This window comes from Lipotes vexillifer, unplaced genomic scaffold, assembly GCF_000442215.2.
Source record: "Lipotes vexillifer unplaced genomic scaffold, Lipotes_vexillifer_v1.1 scaffold23, whole genome shotgun sequence".
Taxonomy (NCBI): domain Eukaryota; kingdom Metazoa; phylum Chordata; class Mammalia; order Artiodactyla; family Lipotidae; genus Lipotes; species Lipotes vexillifer.
Window position 1 is genome coordinate 2,297,762 of NW_006796283.1, and position 23,305 is coordinate 2,321,066.

Consider the following 23,305-nt stretch of genomic DNA (forward strand, 5'->3'; position numbering starts at 1 on the left):
AAAAAAGAATCAGGCCAACACCCTGCCAAGCCAACCAGGACTGCTGGACTGTGGCCGGGACACTGGTGTGGTTCTTTTGTTTTGTGTGTGAAGCTCCCAGGGCCCCATGTCCAGATGTCTGACTGTCCCCACAGGAGAACAGCGAGCTCCTTCCCTGGATTCACAGGAAAAGCTACAGGGTAGAGGTCAATGTGCCGTGGCTATGAACAGAAAGGGAAAAATCTGTGAGTTCCCCATCGAAATGTATGCACTGCATCTGACATAAATACATGAAAGAAAACTCTTTAAAACTGTAACTACTGGAAAAAAATATTTCTTTTCCTCGGTACTTTTTCCCCAAAGCATTTCTTCCTACTCTTCCAAATGTTCACTTTTTCCAACCAAGCCTTTATCTTTACTTTGCTCCTTTGTTTACAATGAAAGCTGTCTTCACTTGCATTTCCCAGAAATGCTGTTTGGGGTTATTTTTGGTCAAGTTAATTTGCCCCATGTGACCTATGCAGTTCAGCTCAAGTGCTCTCTGACTCAGGCTCACAAGCAGGGCCCAGTCAGCAGCTTAGTGGACACGAGAATAAAGACTCGCTCGGTTCCCAGTGTCGCCTTGTGTTGCTGCTGGGAAGGCGCTGAGAAGATGCTCTCCAATGACAGAGCCCAGCTCAACCTGGACGGATGTTTCCCATTACGCTCAAAGTCCCTGTTCCTGCAAGCAGCAGGTTCTATTTCTAAACGACGCCCGACGTGCTTGCCGGCCAGCTCACCTCCCGTTTCACCTTCACAGCTGGAATCTCCTATGGCCCACGGGGTCTGGATCCTGTCACGGCCCTGACATCCCCCACGGCTCCCCTCCGCTCCATCCACTGCGGCCACCGGAGGTGGGACCCACAGCCGGGAGGCCTTTGCCCCAGCTGCACCCTCAGCAGGGAGCCCCTCGACCCCATCTCGTGCACGGCTCCGGCTCCACAGCCGCGGCCTGCTGACCATGCCACCATGGCCAAAACTTCGTCTGGCAAACGTTCAGCTTCCTCCACTGCACCTAGCTCGTAGGATTTTTGTGAGAATTAAATGAAAAGCATTTAAAGTAGTTAAGTGTGCTGGAAAAACATCCAGGACTCAGTGAGATGTTAGCGGCTGCTATGACCATTGCACGTGCCGGCCAGCCATGAAGGCCATTACACAGGCTCAAGTGCCAACACACGGTGCTATGAGGACACGTGGAGGCGACACATGCCCACGAGGTCCCACAGAGAAGCTCCCCTGGGCGGCCTCAAATCCGGGGGCAGGGTCCGTGCTCGACCCCACTGTCCACACCCCGAGTGCAGCACGCAAAGCTGCACTGCTGACCACGCCCAGGGTCCAGGTCCAGGGAGCCCCACGGTTTCCACATCCCCGTCCCTGGAATCTGGGGGCTGCCTCCCCCTCTAAATAGACACTCCACCTACAGATGGACTCTTCCGTGACAAGCGATCAGCACACTGCAACTACAGGTAGACAAATGCCCTTAGGAGCGATGCTCACATGTCACAGGCGCGCAATCTCATCCCCAACCAGCAAGTGCAAATCGGTGCAAGTGTCTCAACAGCAATTAGGTGTATGTAACAAACTTTTATTACATCTGTACCTTTGGACCCACTAATCCCGCTGGGAGGAATCTATCCTAAGAATATAGCCAGCGATACAAAGATTTGTGTGCAAGAAGGTTCATCTTAGCTTTAGAAGGACAAAAATAGGGAATTCCCTGGCAGTCCAGGGGTCAGGACTTCGAGCTTTCACTGCTGAAGGTGTGGGTTCAATCCCTGGTAAACTAAGATCCCGCAAGCCGTACAGCACGGCTGAAAAAAAAAATGACATAAATATCCAGCAAGATTAATATTTAAGTAAGTAAATAAATTTACATCCAGGGGCTTCCCTGGTGGCACAGTGGTTAAGAATCCACCTGCCAATGCAGGGGACACAGGTTCGAGCCCTGGTCCGGGAAGATCCTACATGCCGCAGAGCAACTAAGCCCGTGAGCCACAACTACTGAGCCTGCGCTCTAGAGCCCACGAACCACAACTACTGAGCCTGAGCCCTAGAGCCCACAAGCCACAACTACGGAAGCCCTCACACATACAGCCTGTGCTCCGCAACAAGAGAAGCCACCACAATAAGAAGCCCGTGCACCCCTTCGCCACAATTAGAGAAAGCCTGCACACAGCAACGAACACCCAACGCAGCCAAATAAATAAATAAATTTACATCCATATGATTAAATATTATGCAGCCTTTAAAAAACAATTTCAGAAAATGAAAGGCATGGAGAACATTCACACTTAGATATGTGAATTTCGCAATATATAAATCGTGTAGATACATATACTACAGGCATTGAAAAAAGAAGAAAACACGCCATAATTTTAATAGTATTTACTGAGTGATTAAAAATATACTTTTCTGTTTTTCCATTTTTCTGGAAGGAACAATCACTATTAGAATTAGGGAAAAAGTTAAAGATACTAAGTCTAAATGAGAGCACCTTCCTACAAGATGCAAACAGCATGAAAAAGTCCAACAAAAGCAAGTTCGAAAACCGCAGCTGCTCATCCCTTGTGCGGCTGTCCTGCCCGCCCAGGCCTGGCGCGGTCTGGGAGCTGTCGGAGGTGCTGAGCAGCGCCGGCAGGACAGGAAACCCCGTGGTCTAGGGAGGACGGCGGAGCTGAGGCCTCGTGGGACTGGGAGTCAGCCAAGCAAACACCTGCAGGAAGGGCTTCCAGGAGCAGGGACAGATGGGTTGGGGCCCCGAGTCTCCAAGAGCTGGACAGCAAGGCCTCCTTGGCCGAAGCTCAGGAACACCAGGGACCTCCAAGCACAAGCATGAACTCCAGCAACTACAAACAGAGCCCCTGATTTTCAACGTGTTTTCCAAGTACCACCTCTATACGGGAAAGAACAACGTGTTAAATACTTCTAAGTCAATGGGAAAAAAATACATAAAGTAAAAAAGAAAAGTGATTTGTAAGCATTTTACTAAAATAGTGATTATGTGTCTCTAAAACCCAGAACAAGAAAATAGATAGTTTAATAGTGAAAGCTATTTGCTGACCTAGGACAAGCGGAAGCCACAGCTAACCAAAAACCGTTCTCCACATAAAAACACTGCTTTTAATATTTCTTACCCTAGGGCTCTGCTCATTAAAAAAGAGAAAAGGAGGGAGAAAAAAACGATTACTGCTGAAAAATCTCAGCATAAGGTACCAAGTATGTAACCAGATGAGTTCCAGCAAAGCGGCTCGAGAGCCATGCTCTTCCCTAGCAGCCTTCAGGGCGGTGCAGCCCCACTGCGCACCCAGCCTCACTGTGCACAACGGGAAGCTCAGAAATTCAACTCCAGGCCACCCTGCAGCTGGCAGCCGGCAGTTAAACCAGAGCCCGGCGGTGGGGGAAGGCGCCCGGAGCCTGACACCTAGCAGGGGCCACCATCGTCCAGCTGGTAACATGGCCGAGGTGCAGGGCGTAGCAGGACAGGCTTCGTCCGAACAGCCGCACTGCCAGCCGCTCATTCAGAGGTTTATTTTAAACAATGTCAACAGCTTAGGTGTATTCTCCTAGAACTGAACAGACAACAGGCAGCAAATTAAGGCGCGGGCGGGAGAGCATTAAAAACAGTGGGGTCGAGAGAAGGGTTCAATGTTAGTGGTGAGGACCACAAATGACGCAAGGGGTCACGCAGGGTCACGCAGGAGTATTATTAAACGCAGAACTTCGAAAGGCACAGCCACGTGGGATCTCAATAAACTCTGAAGACAACACTGAATGTAAAATACATTCAGGAAGGCAGCCCCTCCCCCTTTAGGAAAAAGGTAAGGCATGTGACCGGTGTACTTGTGGAAACCACGTCAAATGCAGGGCTGCGGTCTTCTGCACGGCAATGTCAATTTCAGGTAGTTTCTTCTCGTGAACATCACAGCCAAAGTCGGTCCTTTTTACCCTCAGGACTTTTGACATTAAGTGCATACTACACACCATATTGTTAGCGTGCGCATTTTGGCCAGAAGTGCGCTTAAATATTGGGGTTTTCTTTGAGAACATGAGTCAAAGTCTAGTCATAATGAGTAAACTGGGCTCTGATGACCATTTTGGTTCTTGACGTAATATTCAAGCACCAGAGATGAACCTCGCAGAGCAGCACATGTTCCAGCGGTTGCAGTTCGATCCCCCGGGGTGCGAGCCCCGGGTTCAGTCCAGAACACTGGGGCATCCGGGATGGGGGACAACAGGCGCCCAAAGCAGCTGGAAATGAGCAGCAGCCACCCAGCTGAAGACGAGGACGTCTCAAAGGTCCAGAAAGCACGAGTAACACAGGCCCTGGGGATTTACCTCTACAGGAGCCACCTGAGCAGATGCCTGTTACGAGCACGGCCAAGCTGCTCAGTCGCTCAGGGCCAGGTAGCCGCTCAGGGAAAGATCAGGCCGGAAAGGGCCCAACGCGTGATCAGAGAAGACACTCAGGTCAAGAAATTCAAGAGGCACCTCCAGCCGCAGATGGCAGCAGACCCTGCACCTGAGAGGCACACGGGTACGGGCGCTGAGCCTGCCCTTTCACACACCAGACCCTCCTCAGCACCCTGAGTGCCAGAACACCTCAACAAGCATCTTATGTGCAGCCTCCAAAGGACATGTAATCTCAAGGCACCAGGCCAGCCCCTTTCTCCACCTCTGCCCAGTGGAGAGAGTCCCAGCAAGCAGGAGGCGCTCCTTCACAGCTATACTCTTCCTCGGGGAGCGCTACTCCTTCTTGGACCCACGGTCTACACTGACCACAACACCTGGATTACAAAACACAGGTGGCTCTCCATTCAATAACAGCTGAGTAGTCAGATCAATATTCTGCAGATAATCATAAGCTCTGGAGAAAGCATATAAAACAACGAACCGACACAACCAAACACAGGAGAAACCAGAGGGAGGTCTCAGCTTGGAAGTGAGACGTGCACGGGTGAGCTCATGTGCAGCAGGCCCAGGCCTCACCAGAGAGAAAAGCAGCTGCAGCTCAGGGAGGGCCCCAAGCCTCACCAACTCGGAAAGCCTGAGGTCGGGATGCTGGTGGACTCCAGCAGCTGGAAAGCAAGAGGGAAACCCCGAAAGGACAGCGCCCAGAAGGGGAACGGCAAATCCTGCATGACTCCTGCCCACGCTCCGCGTGAGCCCTGAGCCGGGCGCCAAGGGCAGGCTCCCGCGGTCACCCCAAGACCAATCAGCTGCACAGACCGCAGCAGCCAGCGGACACCGGAGAGGGGCCTGGGAGGAGCCCAGCCAGCTCCACTACACCAAACAAATGCAACTGGGTGCCAACACCCTTCAGGAGGACAGAACAAAATCCAGAGTTTCTACAACGCCTCACACACAAAGTCCAAGAAGCAATCCGTAATTACTAGACACATAAAGAAACGAAAACAAGACCCACACAGAGAGAAAAAGAGGGCAGGCACAAGACAAGCCGTAGGTGGGGCCCGAGGCAAGGGGCGAGAAGCGGCTGCTATAATGGGGCTCCAGGACAGGAGGGAAAATATGCCCATGGTATATGAACCACAGAGGAGATCTCAGGAGAGAAAGAGAAACTGTTTCTAAAAATGGAAATTCAGGAAGCAGCCAATGTCCTTCAGTAAGTGAATGGATAAATAAACTGTGAACTTCCAGACAATGAACTATGACCCAGCTCTGTAGAGAAATGAGCTCTGCAGCCATGAAAAGACGTGGGGGAAGCTTAAATCCATGTTCCTAAGGGAAGAAGCCCATCTGATCCCAACGATGTGACGTCTGGAAAAGGCAAAACTACGGAGACAGTCAGAAGATCAGCGGTGGCCGGGGGTTGGGGGGTGGGGGTATGAATGGGTGGAGCACAGAGGATTTGAATGACAGTGAAAACACTCTGTTATACTGTAACAGTGGATGTATGTCATTACACATTTGTCCAGACCTCTAAAATATACAACACCGAGAGTGAGCCCTAATGTAAACTGTGGACTTTGGGTGATTATGATCAATTTTTCTGGGAACCTAAAAGTGCTCTAAAAAATTGTCCTAAAATAACAAAAAAAATTTTAATGGAAATTCTAAAACAAAAAATGCTATTTCTGAATTTAAAAATCCACTGGATGGCCTTAAGAGCAGTTTGGAATTAACAGAAGAGTCAGTGAATTTCAAGACAGATCAGCAGAAAGCGTCCAATCCAAAACACAGAGAGAGAGAAATAATTTGGGGGGGAAAAAAAAAAGAAGAACAAAGCTTCCAGGACCTGTGGAATAATATCAAAAGGTTTAACATACCTGCAGCTAGAGTCCCAGAAGGAAAGAGAGATGGAGACAGGAAAAACCATGGAGAAATTATGGCTGAAAATCTCCCCGATTTAGTAAAAGACATAAATTTACATATCCAGTAAGTTCAAAGAACAACAAACGAGATAAATTCAAGAAAACAACACAGTCAAGCTGCTCCAATACCAAAGCCAGAGATGATCCTGAAACCAGCCAGAGGAAAACAGCACTTTGGATACAGAACCATAAAATGAATGATGGCCAGAAGACATGTCTCAACTTTTTTAAAAGCTAGAAGAAAAAGAACAGTCAACAAAGAATCCTACATCCAGTGAAAACACCCTTTAACAATACAGGGCAAAACAAAGCATTTTTCGATAAAAGAAAACAGAGAATTTCTTGCCATCAGCCCTGCACTCCAAAACATGCTGAAGAAAAGATTTCCAGACCGAAGGGATATGGTAACAAATTGGTTCTTCTGTGAAAAATGGCAAATACATGGGTAAACGTAAAAGACTATATTTTATTTTAACTTAAAGAATATATATTCCTATTAAAGCAAAAAATATATTGTAGGACTAAACAGCATATATAGAAGCAATACATATTTAACCACAGCATGAAGGACAGAGAAACCTTATGGGTACAATACAACTGCAAGATTCTCACTCTCCACATGAACTCCAGGAAGGCAGACTGTGAAACTTTAGTAACCCCTGGACCAGCCACTAAAAATCGTGCAACGAAGCAAGCCCATAGCTCAAATGGAGTCTATGAGTCCCCTTAAATGAAGTTCCAGAAAAGGTGGAACTAATCAATGGTGGGGGGAAAATAGAAGAGAAAAAAAAGAAAAAAGCCAGGAGGTAGGAGACAGCAGTGTTTGGTGGCAGTAAAGGTGGGAACTGACCCAAAATAGAATGAGGACATTTTCTGGGGTGATAGTAATGTTCTTCTGTATCTTGGTAGGAGTTCATGCATTTACCAAAACTCAAGTGGTGAAAAACACTCACTCACTCACATGATACACTTAAAATGTGTGCATTTTGTGATACACCACGTTAAAAAATTGAAGAATAAAAACCATATTATCATCTCAGTAGATGCAGAAAAAGGTTTTGATAAAATTCAACATCCATTTATGATAAATACTCTCCAGAAAGTGGGCAAAGAAGGAATCTACCTCAACATAATAAAGGCCATAGACGACCAACCCACAGCCAACATCATTCTCAACAGTGAAAAGCTGAAAGCGTTTCCTCAAAGATCAGGAGTAAGACAAGGATGCCCACTCTCACCACTTTTATTCAGTGTAGTTTTGGAAGTCCTAGCCATGGCAATCAGAGACAAAAAAGAAATAAAAGGAATCCAAATTGGAAAAGAAGTAAAACTGTCACTCTTTGCAAATGACATGATACTACACATAGAAAATCCTAAAGATGCTACCAGGAAACTGCTAGAGCTTATGAATGAACTTGGTAAAGTTGCTGGATACAAATTTAATGCACAGAAATCCGTTGCATTTCTATACACTAACAATGAAATATCAGAAAGAGAAATTAAGGAAACATCCCATTTACCATCTCATCACAAAGAATAAAATACCTACTGATAAACCTACCAAAAGAGGCAAAAGACCTGTACTCTGAAAATTACAAATGAAAGAAACTGAAGTCGACACAAACAGGTGGAAACATATACCATGTTCTCAAATTGGAAGGATTAATTTAACATTGTTAAAATGACCACACTACCCAAGGCAATCTACAGATTCAATGCAATCCCTATCAAATTACCACTGGCATTTTTCACAGAAATAGAACAAAACACTTTTTAATTTGTATGGAAGCAAAAAAGACCCTCAGTAGCCAAAACAACCTTGAGAAAGAAGAATACAGCTGGAGGAATCACGCTCCCTGACTTCAGAGTATACTACAAAACTACAGGAATCAAAACAGTAATGGTATTAGCACAAAAATAGAAATATAGATCAACGGAACAGAACAAACAGCCCAGAAATAAACCCACACACTTATAGTCAGGAGGCAAGAATATACAACGGAGAAAAGACAGTCTCTTAAATAAGTGGTGCTGGGAAAACTGGACAACTACATGTAAAAGAATGAAATTAGAACATTCTCTAACACCATATACAAAAATAAACACAAAATGGATTAAAGACCTAAATGTAAGACTGGATACTATAATACTCCTAGAGGAAAACATAGGCAAAACACTCTTTGACGTAAATCGTAGCAGTATTCTTTTGATCTGTCTCCTAGAATAATGGAAATAAAAACAAAAAAAAACAAATGGGATCTAATTAAACTTAAAAGCTTTTTACACAGCACAGAAAACCATAAACAAAACGAAAAGACAACCTATGGAATGGAAGAAAATATTTGCAAACAATGCGACCAATAAGGGATGAATTTCCAAAATATACAAACAGCTCATGCGGCTTAATATCCAAAAAGCAAACCACCCAATCAAAAAAATGGGCAGAAGGACTCCCCTGGTGGTGCAGTGGTTAAGAATCCACCCGGTAATGCAGGGGACACAGGTTCGAGCCCTGGTCCGGGAAGATCCCACATGCTGCCGAGCAACTAAGCCCGTGCACCACAACTACTGAAGCCCGTGCACCTAAGAGCCTGTGCTCCACAACAAGAAAGCCACTGCAATGAGAAGCCCGCACACCGCAGCGAAGAGTAGCCCCTGCTCGCCACAACTCAGAGAAAGCCTGTGTGCAGCAACGAAGACCCAACACAGCCAAAAATAAATAAATTTATTTTTTTTAAAAATGGGCAGAAAACCTAAACAAGCATTTCTCCAAAGAAGATATACAGATGGCCGAATGGGCACATGAAAAGATGCTCCACATCACTAATTATTAGAGAAATGCAAAACAAAACTACAATGAGGTATCATCTCACACCCGTCAGAAGGGTCATCATCAAAAAGTCTACATATAACAAATGCTGGAGAGGGTGTTGAGAAAAGGGAACCCTCCTACACTGTTGGTGGGAATGTAAATTGGTGCAGCCACTATGCAGAACAGTATGGAGGTTCCTTAAAAACTAAAAACAGAGCTATCACATGATCCAGCAATCCCACTCCTGGGCATATATCCAGAAAAGATGAAGACTCTAATTCAAAAAGACACATGCACCACAATGTTCATAGCAGCACTATTTACAATACCCAAGACATGGAATGTCCATCAACAGATGAATGGATAAAGAAGATACGGTATATACACACAATGGAATATTATTCAGCCATAAAAAAGAATGAAATAATGCCACGTGCAGCAACATGGATGGACCTAGAGATTATCATACTAAGTGAAGTCAGACAAAGAAAGACAAACATCATATGATATCACTTATATGTGGAATCTAAAAAATGGTACAAATGAACTTACTTACAAAACAGAAATAGACTTATGATTACCAAAGGGGATAGAGGGGCTGGGGGACAGGGGGACGGTATAGATAAACTAGGAGGTTGGGATTAACATACATACACTACTATATATAAAATAGGTAAACAACAAGGGCCTACTGTATGGCACAGGGAACTATATTCAGTATCTTGTAATATAATCTGTAATGGAAAAGAGTCTGAAAAAGAATATATGTATGTATAAGTGAATCACTATGCTGTACACCTGAAACTAACAAAACATTGTCCATTAACTACACTCCAATTTTAAAAAATGGTTAACAAATATAAAATACCTAGCTAGTGGGAAGCAGCCGCGTAGCACAGGGAGATCAGCTCGGTGCTTTGTGACCACCTAGAGGGCTGGGATAGGGAGGGTGGGAGGGAGACGCAAGAGGGCAGGGATATGGGGATATATGTATACATATAGCTGATCCACTTTGTTATAAAGCAGAAGCTAACACAGCATTGTAAAGCAACTATACTCCAGTAAAGACGATAAAAAATAAATCAGTTAAATTAAATTTAAGAATGGTTAGGACTTCCCTGTTGGCACAGTGGTTGAGAGTCCGTCTGCCGATGCAGGGGACACGGGTTCGTGCCCCGGTCCGGGAAGATCCCACGTGCCGCCGCATACCGCAAAAAAAAAAAAAAAAAAAAAAGGTTAAAACAGAAAAAAAAAAGTGTGCAAGTCACAGAATGTAAGTTTTACCTTTAAACTAAACTATACATACACTGAGCTGTAATACTGAGGATATCAACGAAAGGTTACTGAAAGAATAAAAATGAATGAGTAGGGGTGGGGTGGCTGGGAGAAGAACCACATCACTACGACAAAAGGTTCCGAGGAGCAATCAGAGCCGCCCAGAGGTGGCTGGGCGCCTGCAGCTCACATAACTGCCCATGCCTCCCACTTCCTACTCCACGAGCCACAGAGCTTAGCCTCCTTTGTCTTCTCATTTCATATTCTTCAGAGTTTTCCTCTCACTTTTAATGATGAAGTAAAAAAACAAAAAATCCCACCACTTTTAACATAATTTTGGTGTCACATAATACACACAGCCCCTTACTCATGTCACCTCTGAAGTTACTCATCCTTAAGCCCTGTGTCTGTCTCCTTGCTGCCAGAATGGGGACAGGACGGGATGGGATGGAACCTCCCTCACAGGCTCACTGCGAAGACGGTGCACACACATGAGAAGCAGCCCGCAGAGTGCCCCGCACAGGGCACGTACCCCTCTTGTGTGCATGCTACCTGTCCTCTACTCACCTCTTTACTAACAATTCTGAAAGAAAAAGAGTCATTGTGATTGGTAAATCAGGCTCCCCAACACGAATATGAACAGCACACTGGTTCACGAGCTTCATACCCAGTCTTTAAAGTACAGGAAAAAACCCACACAAAATAAGTGTTTTCAGAAAAATCCCAGCCTGCAAAGTACCCGTACCAGAAACATACACTGTCAGGAGGCTGGCGACAGGAGGATCATCCTCCCACAGGGAAGAGCCGGGTTCCGGAGAGTATTTTAATACTTAATTGCGTCCAGGTGGAGTACACGCACCACCCAGCGCTTCCCACACAACCTCAACACCCAGTGCGTTCAAAGTATGCCATTAATTTAATTGACTTTACTATAGCTAGGTTGTTACCATTATTCCCAAGCTTTTAATTTTTATTAAAAGGCCCAAATGTGATGGGAGAAGGGACTGTTTTTCTTCCCCACAAATTAATTCTCCTCTTTTTTCAAAGTTATTTTTTCTAGTCTAGACTATAGTATTTCTAGTAGTTCCTACATACACATGTTCTAATTAGATTCACTGTGAATCAGTAAGAAAATTGAGGATACAATTTCTTTCTCGTAATTCTACTGAAGTTCTTATGTAAAAGTCCCAAATAACTAGGAAATGATGCTATAATGCTCCCTTCTCATAATGAATCTGATGTCAATGTTTAAAGTATAAAAGACATATTAAACTAACAACTGGGATGATAAGAGTTGCTCGGTTTACTGCCGTTCTATAGCACATTAAAAAACATCTAGGCTTACCATGATTTACAGTTCTGCAAACACTAAAGGAATACGGTGAAAGAGCCTTACGTTCAGAGATACGAGCTCTAAGCTACCTCTCCAAGACGACCTGATCCACGTGCACGGCTCCACAAGTGACCAGCCCACCACAGCACCGGACGACCACACGCCCTGTCCCCAGCTCTCACCTCCTCCCCAGCTCTGGGTGTACTTGTCCATAAACTTAGTTTTGTCACAGTGTACTATAAAGCCAAACCATCCCATTCAGAGAGTTTCTCCCAACAGAAGCTTTTGCACGCTGGCTTTTGGAAAAAAACCAAGTAGGATACAGATGTTAAAATTCACTAGAATCTATGGCTGTGTAATGCGTAAGAGAAACAGCCATTGGATAAAGGCTATGGAGAGCGTGAGTTGGTAACAGATATTACTAATAGGGCCATAGAGAAGAAAGGCACTAAGGAAGAAAAGGTTTTCACTGGGGGGGCCTTTCATAAACACCAACAAGTCCCTTCCACTGGGTTTTCACAGACTCTCAGGACACAGCTCCTACTAGGTGGCAGGGACCCCTGGCCTCTGGGATCGAAAGACAGAGACACAGTCTCTGCCCTCCAATAAGGCAAAGTTTGGTGATGAAAACTTAAAGAACCCTACTATAGCAGGGTAAGGGCTAGGACAGAAGGAGCCAGAAGAAGGCTTATTTAATATGTGTGCACCAGGAAGTGTGGGTTAGGGTGCCCCAGGCAGCAGGTATCCCATCTGAGGGAACAGCATCTGCAAAGGCTCAGGGCAACGAGGCAACACAGTGAACAGGAGCAATATAAAAGCTGAATACAGCCAGGCAAGGGGCAGATCACAAAGGACGCAGCACACCATGCTAAGAACTGCATGCCAGAGAATAACCCTCCTACGGGCATCTTACCAGGACCGTTCCTGTGCCACCCTGGGAACTGCTGTTAGAGGCTAAGAAGGGCCCAGGGAGACCACGGGGTGTTACAGTACACAGACCCAGGCCAGGGAGACGAGTAGGTGTGGTACTAGACTACAACCAGGTTAAGGTCGGCACCCGAACATGTCACTGTTATTTCTAAAAGGAGTTAAGGTACCGAAATTTCTGTTTTAAATTTAATCAAAAAACAAAAGAGAGAAGTTATAAAGTTGCCTCTTGTAGACTTAAAAGAATGGCATCAGTTAATTCTACAAAGAGGTCGTCACTCACTTACATTCCAGTCTCTGCTTCTTGACTTGGGATGAGACGGGGCCGCGCGGGGCTAGGGCTGTGCTTGTTCCCAGAGGATGGCTTTAATCTGTGCCCTGAATCCCTGATAAACCACCCCAAACCCACCTACTAAGGAGTGTCCCACAGATGTAACCATCATGCCAAGTGTGTTAGGGAAAGGTGAGGTGGGGAGAGAGCGAGGGACAGACAGACAGACAGAACCAATGCTGACCTGGGCTGCGGCAGGGCGATGGAGAACAATAAGTCTATGGAGATGCTTGGGACCTGAGAACAAGCTGGTTGAAAATGAGAAAGCAGGCGTGGGCTCCTGGCTGGGGATCAGGACAAGGGCGCAGCAATAAAGGATGGGAAGAGAGGACCTTGCCTCTGGACCCACTGAGCTCCCTGGGACATCCAGCTGCAGCTCAGTCCAGTTAGTTAGAGATTTGGGGGTAACCAGAGAGAGCGGCAAAATCACAGCTGAGTATGTCATGAATTATAAAGTAACAAGAGAAGAGAAAGGAGGAGAGAAGCCCGAGGAATACCATCATCAAAAGGGCAGGAAAGCAGGAGAGAAACGGAAAACAAACGCTCATAGAAGCAGGAGGAAGTCGGCGGTGCCAGAGAAGTAAGGGAGGGGGCCCGGCTCCCAGGCAGCGGGTGACTAGGCCCCGCCCGGACCCTTTAACCCAGCATCTCAGCAGCCCCGTTTGTTTAAAAAATAATAATAATAACACCATCCCCTAGGGAATTTCACTGGGCAGGGAACCCACAGAACAAATGAGAGATGAGAAGGATAAGGGCTGAAAAGTAGCCAATGAATCTGGCAAATAAGAGGTCATCAAGATAAAGACATCAGTGAGACCCAACAGAGAGTCTAGAAGTAAACCGAAACATACTTGGGAAATACGCCATACCGTAATAGACAGCACTTCAAATCTGAGAGGGAAAGGATGCATTATTCAACAAATGGCACTGGGACAACTAGGTGGTCATCTGGAAAATATAAAACCAGCTTTGTACCTTACACCAAATAAATTCCAGATGGATCTGTTAAATGTAAAATGAGAAACCACACAAGTTTTGTAAGAAGACACCACAGGGAATGGTTATCATGTATAATGCATGATGTGTATATGAGCACAATCTATGCATATGTATAGTACTATGCACAATGCATTATGTATACTGCATTTCTAATTGTGACACAACACCCAGGAGCCAAACGAGACTGATAAGGATGACATTAAAAACAAACAAACAAAACTTCATGGTAAAGTCTTTTGGAAAAAACCCAAACCTGGAAAACAAATACCTACAACTTCCACTAAAGACAAAAGGACAATTTCCTTGAAACTTAAAGAGCTCCTAAAAAACAATAAAGAAAAGATCAACAACCCAACAGGAAGGGGCAAAGGATACGGAGAGCTCAACAAAAGTAAATAAAATGGATCACCTGCAAACACGTCCCTGCACTGAGCAGCATTCCTCGCCTAAGTGCTCGGCAGCAGCCAGCGGTGCGCTGACGCCCCGCAGGAGGGGAGGGACGCAGACAGGTGCTCACACACGCTGTGGAGGTCCCATGAGGCGCAGCTCGGCGACACCCCAAATAAATACATAAGCACAGACCATGTGACCTGCCACCAACCCCACGTCCAGGCTTCTGCTCTGGAGACACACTTACCAACATGTGAAAGGCCATATGCAGGTGACGTGTACATGATATGGAAGTGACAGACATTGTCTGTAACAGTAAGATGGGAACAGTGCTCATCAGTAGAGACACACAGGGCAGCCACAAAATAGAATGAAGCACCTCTGTGGACTGACATGAGAATGCTCATCAAGAAAGATGCCAAGAGAAGCAAACAAGGGACAGACCTGTGTGTGCAGCAAGACACCAGTTACCTATTTGTAAACACAGAGAGTCTTTCTAGAAGGTTCTACAAGGAACAAAGAGGGGAACGGAACTGCATGGGTTCCTGGGTAAAAAAAAACCCAAAAACAAAAAACTTGTTTTTTTTTTAATGTGAAATAAAAAGGTGTCACCAACCAGGTAAAGGAAAGGAACCTTGAAACGTCCTGTGTGTCCTCCCCTGATTGCATGGGGGATGGGGGAGGGGGAAGAAGGGGATGTTTCACTGACTATTCTTTTGTAGCTTTTCAATTTTCTTTTTACCTCTCATTATCTATTAAAATATTTTTAATTTAAAAGATTTATTGGGTTCCCTTTAATAAAAACTGTTCTAGTTGAAGAGGCTGGGGGCAGAAGCCAGGTTCCAGGAGGCTGGCTGTATTCTCTATCACTGGGTTTGTGTTTGTGTTTGTGTGTGTGTGTGTGTGTGTGTGTGTGTGTGTGTCTGTGTGTGTGCGTGTGCGCGAGTGCACACGCACACGCGGGCAGAAGAGCATGTAAGGGAGATCCTATTTGTATTTAATTATGTATATATGATGTTTTCAAAGAATACATAAGTATATACTTATATAGGCATTAGAACATCAGAAGGATTCACACCAAACTGTTAAAAATGGGCTCTCCCTGGAGCGCAGGCCTGCTGGCTGCTCTGGGGCAGGACTTGGTCACAAAGGAACCAAGATGTGAGCGGATGACGGAGGGGACACGTGCAAGGAAGGGTCTTGCTGTTTCCACGAAAGTGCTGATGCTCCAAGTGGGAAAACAGTGGAGGTCAAAGGTTGGTGTGGGGAGGTGGGGAGGTCAAAGGTTGGTGTGGGTAGGTGGGGAGGTCAGGAAATAGCAAAGCGCAGCACGTGACTGAGCCATGTCCCTGAGGAAACAGGCAGATGTGACCAGAACAGAGACAGAGGGACTGCCTGGGACAGAAAGGCAACCTCTGCCCCGAAACGACAGGACGGGTACAGATAACCTGCAAAACATCCACCCGAAGCTCCAGTCCCCCAGAGGCGAGTCCGTTGGCCCTGCCTCTGAGGTCCTGGCCATATACTGTGCAGAAGAGATTATGTGAAATTAGCAATTATTTGAAAGATAGTCTGTCTTGCCTTTGTCTTCTCTTCACTCTAAATAACGTCAGGCCTTCTAACCCAAAACAAAACAAACTGCTTAAGAATTAACCAAATATTTTATTAGTTCTTGATAATTGCTTTTCGCTTTTGACAGGAAACGTTGCTATAATATGTTAGGTCTCACAGGGCAGCCATAAAACAGAGTGGCTATTATAAATAGGGAGGCTCCCACAAAACCGCTACAGAGACTGGAGAAAAGCTGCCTGGTTGAAACTGATTTCTAAACTGTATATGTCAAGGGTAAAGTCAAAAATCAGAAACCCTTCAATAATCTGTAAACCAGTTAGTGAACTTGGGGCAACAGTTCCTACTCAAACTAAGGAGAGAAGGAGTGTTCTGAGGGGGGGGGTTCTCGAAAAAAAAAAAAAGATACCCAAAGGATCTTTTTTTCTAAAATCCAATCCATCTAAGGCAGGAAAAAATAAAAAGAATACTGAAGTAGAGACTATTTTTCCTAGATGTGATAAAATTTTTCCTCTGATTTACTAACAGCCTCTAAGGAGGTCAGCAGTCAACGATTTAGCAAACAGAAAGGATGTACCAGCTCGGGTCCCTTCTCCTAGCTTCCTTTCAAGTTGTAAAACTCCGAAGTGAATTTGTTGGGAAAATATGTATATTAATCCAAAATGTCCTCAATCCAAAAGGAAGGTAAATAAAGTATACAGGACTGAGAAGAAAAATGGGTAAAATAAAGCCTAAGTAAACAATGAACTTCAAAAACTGCAGAAACAAGGCTAATGTTGTTGTTTATCTGCAATTACGTTCTGACTTGTATCAGTAACGCTGCCCCATCCGCTCATCACACCCTAACACGACATGAAGCTTCCAGCAGCTACAACTATACCCCAGAACACAGGCGGAACAGGGACTCAAAAATGTTTGCCGAGGGCTTCCCTGGTGGCGCAGTGCTTGAGAGTCCGCCTGCCGATGCAGGAGATGCGGGTTCGTGCCCCGTTTCGGGAAGATCCCACATGCCGCGGAGCGGCTGGGCCCGTGAGCCATGGCCGCTGAGCCTGCGCGTCCGGAGCCTGTGCTCCGCAAATGGGAGAGGCCACAACAGTGAGAGGCCCGCATAACGCAAGAAAAAAAAATAAAAAAAAAAAATAAATAAAAAATAAAAAATGTTTGCCGAGTTAAATAAAGCAAATGCTAACTAGCTCGTGTCAAAGTAAACAGCCTTAAAGTAACCTGAGGGCAAAAGACAGTCATTAAAGTGCCACACAATCTAAGCCATTATACAGGAGAAAAACAGCAGGACTGCGACTCCAACGACAGGTGAGAGGTCTTCATTTTCAATGAACACAGCAGCAGCAGAAAAGCAATTAAAACTGTACCCCAGGACGCCTCAATCCCTCATCACTTACTTCACTGAAAAAAGAGGACACTCTTTGGGACCTCGAAAAGCTGGCCAAAAAAAACACTCCAATCCCCTCTCAGAACACCCTCTCCTGCAGTGTGATGACGGAAGCCAGACTTGCGCGGAGACTGGTGACCTTGGACCTCAGCTGCCTGAACAAGTGTGAACAGGGAGCCACACTGGCCTTCCAGGCACAGCTCTTCCTTTAACCTGAGTGGGAACAACAGCAGCTCCAGGCAAAGTCCCTTCTTGTGGTTTCAGACTACTTTCAGCTCTAACAGTCCAGGGTTTAGGGTTAAAGGAGAAACCAGAGGAAACCATTTCTACGGCACATGACAAACCACCAGGTGTCTCACCTCTGAACTGCAATGATTTCCAACAGCTTACGAAAAGCAACGAGACAAAGCAAGCTCTCGCCTGCCTTGGGCAAGAGATTATTAGCAGGTCTGTTCACCGTATCTGCGTGGACCCCAAGTTTCTCGGGCACTCAGCCCCCAGAGGAGGGCTCCGGAGCTGTACCACAGGACACACACCCAGAGAAGGGCCACCACCCACCACACTCCTGCACCAAGCACTTTAGAAACAGTTTCGACGCCCTCTGGAAATAGGTCCGTGAGGATCCTGATCAAGAGGATTCCGGAACGGGACGGCAGAAGGGGCTCACAGCGTGACCACGGAGCTGACCATCAGTCCTGAGAGCAGAGTGGCCTCTGCCACCTCTCACTGCAGTTCCTCTGGGAGGCCAGGGACAGACCTGCCGGGCACTGCGCCGACGCCCAGCAATCCGCCGGGTGGACTCTTACCGTGAGAGCCAAGTCCCTCCGGACGGCCGTGTGTGGGCGACACTCTGGAGACGACTGAGCAGGTGTTAGGTGGAAGGGATTAAGACACGAGCCTACTAGCCGTGAATGAAAAAGTCTAGAAGCAAGCACCGGAGACAACTCACAAACCCATCAACTGATGGATGGACAGACAAAACGGGGTAGAGCCACACAACAGAAATTATTCAACCTGGAAGAAGTGAAGTGCTGACACAGGCTACACAGAACATGAGTGAACCTTGAGAACAGTAAGCTAAGTGAAAGCAGCCAACCACAAAAGGCCACCTAGTGTGTGATCCCATTTACATGAAATGCCCATAACAGGCAAATCCACAGACAGAAAGTGGATTAGTGGTTGTCACCGGTGGGGGAGGGTGAATGGGAAGTGACTGCAAATAGGTACAGGTTTCTTTTAGGGGTGATGAAAATGTTCTGGAATCAGACAGTGGTGATGGCTGCACAACTCTGTGAATATACTAGAAACCACTGAATTATACACTTCAGAGGAGTGAATTTCATGATATACGAATTAAGTCTCAATAAATAAATAAGCATATGCCACAGCACTTTATCACTTATACATAGAAAAGATGGTAAAGGATAAATTTAAACTTTTCCTAAAACTATGGCTTTCTAATTAAATAAAAGGGAAAGACAGTTTTTCACACTGCACACCTGCAGCACCTAGCTACTGAGCGCAGTGAAGCCACCCACTCTCCCTCCAGCCTGTGAACACCTTCCTTTCTGAAAGTAAAAATGTCTATTTTACATTCTTCACACTTTTAAACTTCTACAAGTCCTTGGAGCAAGAAGAATTTTAAAATAACCCAGTGAGACTTTGGAGAAGGAACTGCAAATACTATATCAGAAAATTTAATTACAAGAAGTATGTCCCTTTAAATAGGATAAAGAATAAAAAACAATCAACATCTTTATCTCTGAAAGATAAACACAAAGCCTCTAAGCTCAAAGAGTTCAAAACAAAACACAACATCTTACAAAAGAAATGCAAATAGAGCTTTAAGGGGCTGCTTTTTCAGGACTGCACTAAATATTAGATTTAGGGATACTAACAAGGCAAAAGGCTTACTTGTTAGATTTCACAGGACTTGTGCATCAGTGTCAGGCATAAATTTGGAAGCAGCAAAGGAACAGAAAGTTAAATGAATATGAGTGAACTTAAGTTCAGCAGTGACACAGGGGATGTACCAGGTAAAACTAGACACCATGGGCTTCCCTGGTGGCGCAGTGGTTAAGAATCCACCTGCCAATGCAGGGGTCATGGGTTCAAGTCCTGGTCCAGGAAGATCCCACATACCGTAGAGCAACTAAGCCCGTGTGCCACAACTACTGAGCCTGTGCCCTAGAGCCCGCGAGCCACAACTACTGAGCCTGTGTGCCACAACTACTGAAGCCCACGTGCCTAGAGCCCATGCTCCGCAACGAGAAGCCACCGCAATGAGAAGCCTGTGCACCACAACGAAGAGTAGCCCCTGCTCGCTGCAACTAAAGAAAGCCCGCGCGCAGCAACAAAGACCCAATGAGGCCAAAAGTATATAATAAAATAAAATAAATAAATTTATTAAAAAAAAAACTAGACACCATGATTGTTTCTGAAACATGGAAGCAATGGCCCCAAGGTTACTCATTATAAGCTCATTATTAAACGTCAGGCAAAATTCTCCAATTTCCCACAGATGAACAGAACATAAAAAAAAAAAAAAAAAAAAAACCCAGCTCCAAGTAACTACGCATTCAAAAATCAACTTAGAAAACACCAAAACTCCAAAACATAAATATTTCACTCCCTGACAACGTGCCTTGCTTAAGTTAGTACTCCTAGGGAATTCTCTGGCGGTCCTGTGGTTAGGACTTGGCGTTCTCACTGTCAGGGGCCGGGGTTCCATCCCTGGTCGGGGAACTAAGATCCTACAAGCCCAGCATTGCAGCCAAAAAAAAAGTTAGCGCTCCTCTACGGAAAGCCAGAGAGGACAAGGCCAAGAGAGCACTCATAGAACATCTCCTGGGCGCTTCACATGGGACCTCATGGAACCCTCCAAATGAGCCCATGAGACAGGTAACCTGCCTTCCACCCCAAAAGGGAAAACCAGAAGGAGAGAGGATTCTGGCCAAGGTCACACAGCTGGTCAATTCAGAGCCCCTGCATCTCATCAAAGGGGTTTCTGGCTTGACAAAAAGTCTCTCTTAAAAAGGGTATTTTTGTTCTAGCTTTAGCTCGCTGCCCCGCCAAAATAATCGCCATCTTCTGCTTTTATAAAGTGATTCATCCATATACACAAAGGAATCCCCTTCAAGAGGCGAATATGACTGGTGTAACAGCCACAGACACTACCAGTGTTTACTAACACGAACAGAGGACTGAGACCTCATGAAACTGGCCACCAGGGACTGAAACCCCATGAACACCAGCACCCCAGAGCCTACTGAGTGCCCTATGGACAACCACATTTTATAGAGCCCTGCTTTCCCTTTGTCATAGCTGGAAAAACATTTTTAGGATGGGATTTGAACACATGCATAAAAAAGGAAACCAAAGTCTCAGAGGTGGTTCATATCTCAAAAAAGATATGACAAGTTAAAAACCAATGTAGGGGGGCTTTCCTGGTGGCACAGTGTTTAAGAATCCGCCTGCCAATGCAGGGGACACGGGCTCGAGCCCTGGTCCGGGAAGATGGTCCGGGAAGTTGCGGTGGAGCAACTAAGCCCGTACGCCACAACTACTGAGCCTGCAGCCTAAAGCCTGCGAGCCACAACTACTGAGCCTGCGTGCCACAACTACTGAAGCCTGCGCGCCTAAAGCCTGTGCTCCACAACAAGACACCGCAATGAGAAGCCCACGCACCACAAGGAAGAGTAGCCCCTGACTACGGAAACTAGAGAAAACCTGCGCACAGCAATGGAGACCCAATGCAGCTAAAAAAAAAAAAAAAAAAACAACCAGTGTAGGTATCACAACCCCGTCTCAAAGGAAATCATTAAAAGCCACAATCCACAGTTGAAAGAGCTTAAAAACCACCACTAGCCAACCAGAGAAACAAAGCTTTAGTTTCAGGCAGCGGAGACACTATCAAAAAGCACTTAGACTACTGGTATGACTGCAATCTTTTACTACCAAAGAAAGTCAGTTTTCATCCTAAATCACACAACACACGTGGTCAAAGATAAATCCTTTTACTTGGAGCTCAATTCTGGCACAGGATCCCAGGGGGCTGTTAAAAAGACACTGGAGCCCCAAATGCTTTGTGTTTACATAGTTTTTAAACATCTAGACAAAAGTTCACATTTCTAACTGAATGACCACTCTGCCCTTCCTGTTTAATTTGGAGACAGGAGATCTTTTAACTAATCCTAGTTGGACTCTCAATCAGCCGAGGATTTGTTTCTAAAAAGGAAGGCGGGTCACGGAGAAATAACTGTTTCACAAGCGTTGAAGGCTCCAAACCTGCTTTTCCGTCTGTTACAACAGCCCTGTTCTTACACACAATATAAATACAGACCACACGTACACATTCAGAAATACACATATACACTCTATACACATATATACGTGAGCACACACTCACGTATACACACAATGCACATACACTCAAGCAGACGTGTACTCACGTACACGCACACACTGACACATGTGCACACGGCGGCCTGTGGCCCATGGCGGCCTGCGGCCCACGCCGACCCTAACCTCCTCGGGGCGACGCCGACCCCACCACTCCCGGGAAATGGACACCTAGGCCGTGGGAGCCCCAGCACAGCACCCCGCGAACGTCTCCTATCGTTACAGCGCCTTCTAATCTCCACCTCACTAGCGGCTTCCTTTTCTGATAATAAACACCAGATTTGGAGAAACCAAGAGGACACAATGTGTAACGGTTATCTGTCGCCCAAGGGCCCGATGAAGGGGACAAAGGCCTTATCGCGCTTCCAGCTTCCCGCGGAAGACGTGTACCGAAGGCCCGGCGGGCCGCGAACTCTGCCCGGTGCGCCCTTCCCCAGTCCCGGAGCCCCCTCCCCCGGGCCCTGAGCAAAGCGGGTGCGATGGGCCCCAGGGGGCGTGGGGTGCCGGGCGGGGTCTAGGGGTGCGGGTTTGGAGTGCAAGGAGGGAATAGGGGGTTGAGGTGAGGGTGGGGTCTGAAGTGCAGGAGGGAGACGTGGGACACGGAGTGAAGTGCGGAGTGGAAGCTTGGGGTGGCGAGGAGACGGTGGGGCGGAAGCCTGGGGTGCGGGTAGGGGTTTGCGGTGATGTGGGATGCCAGTGGGGGCTTGGGGAGCGAGGTGTGAGGTTTGGGGTTCAGGCTGGGGCTTGGGGCGCGGGCACGCACCTTGTGGCAGGCCGGGCATGTGGGCAGCGCGCTCTTGCCCCCGGGGCCCCCGCCGCCGCCGCCGCCGCCGCCGCTCAGGCTGCTCTGGATCTGCGTGAGCTCCTGGCGCAGCACCTGCTTCTGGTGGAAGCTGAAGGCCGGGTGGTTGGAGGCCATGGTGAAGAGCAGCAGGAACTCATCGCCCGTGCGGCCCTCGTTGAGCTGCAGCCCGTAGTTGTGGATGATGGAGTCGATGTGCGTGAGCGTGCGGTAGAGCACGCCCGCCGCCTCGCGCTGCTCCGAGCCCAGCAGCGCCAGCGACACGAGCAGTTTGCTGCGCACCACCTCGTCTGTCAGGTTGGTGAGGCTGCCCAGGTCGGCCGGGTTGTTCGCCTTGATCTCCGAGTCGCGCAGCGAGTGGTAGTCCTTGCGGGCCAGGTCCTCGAGGCACGAGCCGAGGAAGCGCAGCTCGAGCGGGATGCACAGGTCCAGCAGGCCGCAGAGGAACTCTACGCGCTGCGGCGACGGCAGCTCCGAGAACCAGCGGTACACGCCGTCCCTCTGCAACGGGCAGCGCTTCTCCACCATGCTGCCGCCCGCGCCGCGCCGCCACGCGGGGCCGGGGGCCGCCGCCCGGGGCCGGGGCCGGGGCCGGGGGCGCGGGCGGGCGCGGGCGGGGGCGCGGCCGGGGCCGGGCGAGGGCGAGGGCGGCCGGGCGCCGAGGGCCGCGCCGGGGCCGGGGGCGCGCGGCGCGGGCGAGACCCCCTCCAGGGGCCGGCGGGCGGGGGC

General features: G+C 47.2%; 1 protein-coding gene across 1 annotated transcript in view; it reads right to left on the reverse strand.

The window, feature by feature from the left end:
* ZCCHC14 (zinc finger CCHC-type containing 14) overlaps positions 1-23,104 on the reverse strand; it is a 55,908-nt gene extending 32,804 nt beyond the window's left edge. Inside the window, exon 1 of the mRNA XM_007468426.1 lies at positions 22,538-23,104. Coding sequence (XP_007468488.1) covers positions 22,538-23,104 — 567 coding nt within the window. The remainder of the gene's footprint in view (positions 1-22,537) is intronic.
* Between the last annotated feature and the right edge of the window lie 201 nt (positions 23,105-23,305).